The 8,324-nt window shown below is 35.9% G+C and overlaps 1 protein-coding gene across 1 annotated transcript; it reads left to right on the top strand.

Annotated features, from left to right (window-relative positions):
* Nucleotides 1-1,676: 1,676 nt before the first annotated feature.
* Nucleotides 1,677-6,130, top strand: LOC133819407 (translocase of chloroplast 159, chloroplastic). The gene is made up of 2 exons (XM_062252661.1): nt 1,677-1,996; nt 2,079-6,130. The coding sequence occupies exon 2, from the start codon at nt 2,100-2,102 to the stop codon at nt 5,928-5,930; it is 3,831 nt and encodes a 1,276-aa protein (XP_062108645.1). The 5' UTR covers nt 1,677-1,996; nt 2,079-2,099; the 3' UTR covers nt 5,931-6,130.
* Nucleotides 6,131-8,324: the final 2,194 nt, after the last annotated feature.

Raw genomic sequence — 8,324 nt, 5'->3', positions numbered from 1 at the left:
TTGTAAATTTAGAATGTGATGACTTGTGAGAAGAGAGAATGAGAACTGAAAGATATTTTATTTGTGTTTTGGTGTAAAATTATGTTTTTATGGGTAGAAGGATAATTTTGTGAAATATATTAAAATGGTATATATTTAGTATTCAGTGTTATGGGGATATATTATGAATAGGGTCGAGTCAAGAATTATGAGCCCAACAAAATTTTAGATAGGAGCCATAATTATTTTAATAATTTAAATAAAATTATAGGATAATTCTCATGTAGGGGCTTCACTTTAAACCTTACTGGTAGGGCTCTCAGTGTTTCTTGACCTGTGAACAGTTTTCGGCGCGAATTTTTTTTATGACCGTATATATTGTAGCTATTTAGAGCATCCTGCAAAGTTTCAGAAAATTCCGAATAGTTTACAGTACCGAAAACTAGGTTCAAACATGTTGATTTCCACGAGCATAAAAAAAATTAGTCACGCGTGCAACAAAATGTTTGAACCAAGTTTTCGGTACTGTAAACTATTCGGAATTTTCTGAAAATCGCACTGATACTCTAAATAGCTACAATATACACGGTCATAAAAAAAAATCGCGCCGAAAACTGTTCACTGGTTGAGAAATACTGAGAGCCTTACGATAGGGCTCTTTTTGAAAACCCTACTAAAGAAATTTCCTAAAATTATATACTTAATTAATTATATTTTATATTCTAAATAAGTTTTTAAAAATTTGGGACTCTTGGTCAAAAGGAAACGTGGGCTAGTCTGTCTTAGCCTAGTGCCAACCTGATTATAAAGTTTCCATTTACTTATCTTTTAATGATTTTAATATTTCTTATTTAGTTAGATTCTGGTCATTTAAAAAATAAGATGTTATAAACTTGTAACTTGGATAATTCACAACATTGGTACTTGTTGCATTTACAACGAAAAAATGGTCATTTGCAAAGAGTATTCAATGGTCCTAATATTCAGGAAAATTCTGGCCACTTAAAATTTTTAGGATAATTTTATTTTTTGAATTTTTGAATAAAAGATATTGTGGCATATAATTATCAAATCAAGTCCTATCATTTGGATTCTATTTTTTTTTTTAATTTATGAAAATGCATTCAATATTTGAATAATTTGTTATTCTATATGATTTTCTTTCAAACAAAACTATGAATTTCATTGGGATAACTAATAGATATAGAAAATTAATGGATTTAAGAAAACTGTGAAGCATTTTAAGCATTAGGCAGATTCTTTTTAGTTCCTCTATTCTTCTATTATCTTATTATATTTGGGTAGATGATATGTATTTGATAAATAAAGACATAAAAAATAATAATAAATGAAATTGCAATATTGGCATGGATTAATTTATATTTTTGAAAACCAGCTAGTAGTTTGATAACTTTAATAGCATATTTGATAATTATATTGAAAGAAAAAAATCATTCTTTTTAAAAAAAACAAAAAACAATTTTTTTTTTTAAAGTTATCCAAGTTTATCTCTCAAAAATATATTTTTAAATATAATATATGTAAAATATTCATATAGATTTAAACCTTATTTCCTATTTATATATAGTTACATGTTTATGTTTTATTTTAAATTTAAATGATTTATTTATTGTTGCAACAAAAAATAAAGTTATCAACTACTAAAATATGTTCGCTAAAAAAACTACTAAAATATGCTTTTAAGTTAATATATAAAGCACCACTCTAAAAGTACTGCTTTTCGAATTATAAACAAAAGTTCTTATCTAAAATTATTTCACACCTTTTATCTCTTTCTTAAATTTGAAATTTTCCTAATTATCAAATATTAATCATAACCACTATAAATGTACGAGTTGTATGTGTGGTTCAAGTCCCTACACTACACTATATCGTTTCTTCCAACGAGTAGCTTCCTCCACCAAACACTAAACCAAACCATAAAAATATTAATATAGAAAAAACAAACACAAAAAACTAAGAAAAAAAACCTAAGCATCACCGTAACTAAACTCAGGTACTTTTTCTTCTTCTTTTTTTGCTATAACTTTTTTTTCGGTTTGGTTTGTCAACTGCTTATGGAGTTTTCTTCTTGTTAGGAACCTGAAGCAAGGGAATCCATGGACTCAAGGCGTGTCTCACTTTCTGCAACACAAGGGACCCCATTAGTACCAGCTCAACCTTTTGAACCACGTAAGCTTGCTCTTTCCAGCTCAGTTTTGTCATCTAGTTCACTTCCTATTCGAGCCCCTATTACTGTTGATGATGATTCTGATTTTGAGTCGAACAACATTAAGTTTGAGAATACCAGTTCTGGTGGTAGTAGTAGTGTCAGTGGTAATGACAGTGGAAGTGAGAATGAGGTTTTTGTGAGTGGGGAAGAGTTTGAAACGGCGTCAGAGTCAGAAAGGGCATTAGTGGCTGGTCCAGATGAGGGTGCTGTTGAAGAAAGTGATATTGATGGTAAAGATGGTGTTCTTAGGCCTTTTGTTGCATACCCAGATGAAGAAAGTTTGGAGGATAAGGATGGAAATTTGAAGTTGGTTAGGCCAATTGCTCAGTTGTCTTGGGAGGACGATGATGATAGTGATTTGGTATTTAGTGAGGTGGAAGATGAATTTTCTTTGAGTAGTATTGAGGTTAACAATCTTGGAGTTGTAGAGAAGATTAGTGTTGCACCTAGAATTAAAATTTTTGAGGTGGAAGAAGGAAAAGAAGATGAATCCCTGGTGCAGACCAAGTCTTTGATTGTAAACCTGACAGAGAATTTTGACTCGGATATTTTTGTTGAAGCTGAGAATAGTTTTTCCAATGTTAAAGATGAGAAGTTGCATGATGTAGAGGATTTTGTTCAAGATGTATTAGTTGAAGACACTTCTGGTGGGGGTGCAGCGCATGAAGAGCCTTTGGAGGCTAATAAAAGAGATGCTGTGGTGCTAAATTCAGAATTGATTGAACATGTCAAGCTTTTTTGTGCTGAGGAACATAAGTTTAAGGAGTTTGATACTAGGAATACCCAGATTGAAGATTCTAGTGATTCGGAGTCGCTTAAGGAAGAAAATGACGCTGTTCAAGGTTACTATGAAGATACTGATAAACTTGTGGCCAACAATTTGGTAGAGAAAGAAGAAGTGGATCTCTTGGAGTCAGATGTTGATAAGGGGGGAGCAGAGAATAATTTGAAGTATGCAGTGGAAGATCTCTTCGTATGTGAGAATGGCAACAAAAGCAGTAGTGAAGGTGCAGAAATTGACGAGATTCCAGAAAGTAAAATGGATGCAGAAATTGATGAGATTCCAGAAAGTAAAATGGATGCAGAAATTGATTTCGATCACATTAAGGATAATTCCTTGGCTGCCATGCTTGAATCAACTGAAAATTGCTGTGAGGTGAATCAGAAAGAGTTTGATTTCAATAAAGTTTCAGTGACTGATGAAGCAGAATACAATGTAGATTACCATGAGTGTGATTTATCAGAAACAATTGATGATAGTGAAATAGTGGACTGTAATGAGAACACGGATGAAGTAGAAAAACATAGTCATGTTTCTGATGAAGATGCTGAAGATTTGGCACATGGGGGCTCTGAAAGAACTGAAAAGATAATTGTTAAAGTGGAAGAAAAGGTTGTGGCTGCATCTCATTTGGGAACAATTGGTTCTGAAGATCATTTTCACGAGTCAATTGAAGGAGACAAGTCTGCCTCGTCAATGAATATTTTGAACGCAACTACTGTTGTCAGTCCCACTAATTTTGATTCATCACTGCATTCTGGAGAGGCTGCTTCTCAACAGACTCACATCAACACTCTTACTCCTTTAGACCTTAGTCGGGATGAAATTGAGGTCAACCCAAGCGAAGAGGATAAAAAGAAGATTGAGAAGATGCAATTCCTGAAAGTAAAATTTTTGAGGCTTGTTCACAGACTTGGTATTTCCCTTGAAGATTCAAAAGTTACCCAAGTATTAGATAGGTTAGTCCTTGATGTTGAGAAACACACAAAACATTTTGGTACCCTTGAATCAACAAAGAAAATGGCCTTGGATTTTGAAGCTGATAATAGAAGTAACTTGGACATCTGTTTGAACATTTTGGTTCTTGGAAAATCTGGAGTGGGAAAAAGTGCAACCATTAACTTCATTTTTGGTGAGAAGAAAGCCATTATCAATGCCTTCAAACCTGCCACTACTTCTTTGAAAGAGATTGTTGGAACAGTTGATGGAGTCAAGATTAGAATCCTCGACACACCAGGTCTGAAAGTACCTGCTGCCAACCAGAAAATGTTGTCAACTATCAATAAATACATAAAGAAATTCCCTCCAGATGTTGTCTTTTATGTTGATCGTTTGGATACCCAAAACAGAGATAATGATTTACCTTTGTTAAGATCAATCACTAGATGTCTTGGTTCATCGATATGGAAAAATACGATTGTCATTTTGACTCATGCTGCTTCTGTTCCACCAGATGGCCCATCAGGCTTACCCCTTAGCCGTGACATCTTTGTTGCACAAAAATACCATGGTGTTCTACAGTCTATCAGCATGGCCGTTGGTAATTTGTATCTTATGAATTCAAGTTTTATGCATCCACTTGCTCTTGTTGAGAACAATCCACTGCACTGTGATAGTTCTAGCTGGAGATCCCAACTGTTGCTCTTGTGCCTTTCATTAAAGGTCTTATCAGAAGCAAGTTCCATAACAATGCGTGAAAAACCTTCTGATCAGAGGAAATTTATGGGTGTTTCCATCCATTCGTCTCTTTTGAACTATCTATTGTCATCTTTATTGCAGTCTCATGTTCATCCAAACAATGCTGATTCTGATACTGAGTTTGCGGACTTATGGGATCTTGAAAGTGAAGATGAGGATGAATATGACCAACTGCCTTCATTCAGGCCTCTGACTAGATCTCAGATTGCTAAGCTCAGCAAAGAACAGAGAAAAAGTTATTTTGAGGAATATGATTATCGTGTGAAGCTCCTTCAAAGGAAGCAGTGGAAAGAGGAGATTAAAAGGCTGAGAGAAATGAAGACCAAAGGAAAAGATGATGATGCACATATTTATCATGATTTCAAGGAGGATGAGGACAAGGAATATTCAAATCCAACTTCTAAATCAGTGCCTTTACCTGACAGCACCCTTCCACCTTCCTTTGATGGAGAAGAATCTGCCTACAGATACCGGTCTCTAAACCTCTCGTCTGAGCTTCTTGTGACACCAGTTATGGAAAGTTATTGTTGGGACCATGATTGTGGGTACAACGGTGTCAACCTCGAAAAGGAATTTGTTGTTTCTGATCGATTTCCAACTGCCTTTTCTTTTCAAATCATAAAGGATAAGAAAAAGTTCAATATTCACTTGGATTCCTCATTATCTATGAAGCGTGGAGAGAATTGCTCAACCTTGGCAGGACTTGACGTCCAGACTGTTGGAAAGCAGCTTGCCTACACTCTCAGAGGTGAAACCAAAGTGAGAAACTTCAGAATAAACAAAACAACTGCTGGAGTAACTGTCACTTTCATAGGCGAAAATCTTGCAACAGGGTTCAAAGTAGAGGATCAGATTGCAATCGGTAAGCTCTTAGTTTTGGCATCAAGTGCTGGAGCTGTGCAATCTCAAGGCAACACTGCATATGGTGCCAACTTGGAACTGCGTCTCAAGGAGAAGGATTTCCCCATAGGACAAGATCAGTCCAATCTGGGTTTGTCTTTGATGAAATCAAAAGGAGATTTGGCTTTAACAGCTTTCCTGCAGTCTCAATTCTCAGTCGGACGAAGCTCTAAAATGGCTATCCATATTGGCTTGAACCATAGGCGAAGTGGGCAGATCACTATCAAAACAAGCAGTGCCAATCAGCTCCAAATAGCGTTGGTTGGTATTCTTCCAATCATGTTCTCAATCTTTAGAAGTATATACTCTACACATCGAGCACAAAACTCTACTTCCTAGGTGCTCTGTATTTGTTTTTTGTGTGTCCCTGTAAATTTACTACTTTGATGATATGATATTGAGTATAAAAAGTATCATAAGTTTTTGTTGATCTTTATCTTGATGCTTCGTTGCCATTCAATCTGGTAGATATTCCAGTTGTAATGTATCTGAACTGGTTGAACTAATCATTGATGAAGTCTTCTGGGCAGTTGGCTCAATCTCTTGGTTGTCTGTCTTAAATTTTGTCATGGAAGTTATGTCAACCACTCTCAACAAAAAGTCTCGAGAGTTTTTATAGCCATAGACAATGGACCATGTAAATAATTCATTGATGGACATGAAGTAACAGAAGTGTTAGACAAATATCTACTTGAAATGGGTAAAAACAGTCAAAAGGGTTGTATTGATTTGGTTGGGATAGTCCCCTCTTTACATATATGGCAAACAAAAGAAAAAACAGAAGAAAGTAAAAGTGCATCAATTAACTAAATTGGAGTGAAATATGAAAGATAAGTCATATGACTGATTGGACAGACTCTACTGTTTATATCATATCCACATGCAGTTAACACTTTATATTTAAATGAATATACAATCTCTCTATAAACCGTCACTATTTTTATTTGCATATTTTCATATACATTTACACTAGTTTGTCATTGTGAAGTTTAATACAAAATTATTAACTTTGCACGTAAAAGAAATATGGTGAAGTTGGGAATTTAGATGCATAAGTCTATGATTTGACTGCGGATTATCTTCAGCTGTATTTTGAGCAAGAATTTTATTGAATAAAAAACAGAGGAAAATAATATGACAGAATACTTCCCATTTTAATATAATTTATTCTTTTCAAATGTTGTCTTTCTCAATGTTTTAATGATAATTTAAATCCTCAAAATTTATATTAAATTTTTTCTTCATATTTTTTAAAACTTTGTTTTTCTTATTTTGGTTAAATTCTAATTATTTATTTTAATTTCTTTTATATAATCAGTGTAACGCTCTGAGTAGCCAAGACCGTTACACTGTGTATTTATAAAGGTGTAAGACTTGCTAATCAAGTTATTTAGTTGAATATGTGTCACTAAAACCATTAATGAACTAGGGTTAAAAAAAAAGGTTTTGGTCATAAAAGACACATTTCATATAATTAAACGTTTTGTACAAGGGATCCAAAAAAAAAAATAACGTTTGAAAGTCAGTTTACAAAATTTCAAGGTATAAACAACCGCTAGCCACTCTAAGGGCAAAACAGACATTTATGGTCCTCCTGTTCCTGTCTCTTCCTCAACCGTGGCGGTCGAGCGTATAACGCCCCACCTCACTATGGCTGCTTCCTGGAATGACGACTGGACCTACAAACCAACACGAGTCTTTCCAGCGTGCTTTGTCCTCATTTGCACGCTTCCTGGGAAAACTTCCTAGGAGGTCACCCATCTTGAGATTACTCAAAGTCAAGCACGCTTAACTTTGGAGTTCTCAAGTGATGGGCCACCAAAAAGAAGATGCATCTTGTTTATATAGGTAGTACCCATCAATCCATTTAAGCCCTCTTCAACTGTGTAGTCTCATACCTACATAGTTTTAGAATCATCACACTTGACCTTCCCTAGGCAATGTGGGATTGCACAGCTTTACCCGGTCTTTCCCCTTACGGATCACGGGATTCTGATTGTCACAATCACCCCCCTTATGGGCCCGACGTCCCCGTCGGCCACACTTCTGGCTGGGTCAAGGCTTTGATACCATTTGTAACACCCCACGTCACTATGGCTGCTTCCTGGAATGACGATTGACCCTACAAACCAACACGAGTCTTTCCAGCATGCTTTGTCCTCACCCACACGCTTCCTGGGAAAACTTCCCAGGAGGTCGCCCATCTCTTGAGAACTCCAAAGTTAAGCATGCTTGACCTGAAGGAATCTCAAGATGGGTGACCTCCTGGGAAGTTTTCCCAGGAAGCGTGTGAGTGAGGACAAAGCACGCTGGAAAGACTCGTGTTGGTTTGAAGGGTCAGTCGTCATTCCAAGAAGCAGCCATAGTGACGTGGAGTGTTACAGAGCGGCTAGTCATGTACATTCTGCCTTTAGAGCTCTCCGAATCAGGGCTGATCAAGTCTAGCCTTGCCTTTACCTGCACCACGTAGCACCCGTGAGCCAAGGCCCAACAAGAAAACATAACATCATAGCACAAATATTGATAATAATCATGTAATTCTTAAAGCATGTTCATACACGTAGCAATCCATATTAATCACATAACTCATAGACATAACCATGAATCCACAAGCCAATACTCAGCTATTCAGCCCGTCATAATCAACAGTTAACAATGATAATCAGATCACACAATAATCAGGGTCGACACCTTGAGGTCGCACCCTCTATTTACCCCACTAACTTCGGTCCG

This window comes from Humulus lupulus, chromosome 2, assembly GCF_963169125.1.
Source record: "Humulus lupulus chromosome 2, drHumLupu1.1, whole genome shotgun sequence".
In the NCBI taxonomy this organism is placed as follows: domain Eukaryota; kingdom Viridiplantae; phylum Streptophyta; class Magnoliopsida; order Rosales; family Cannabaceae; genus Humulus; species Humulus lupulus.
This window is presented reverse-complemented; position numbering and strand designations above follow the sequence as displayed.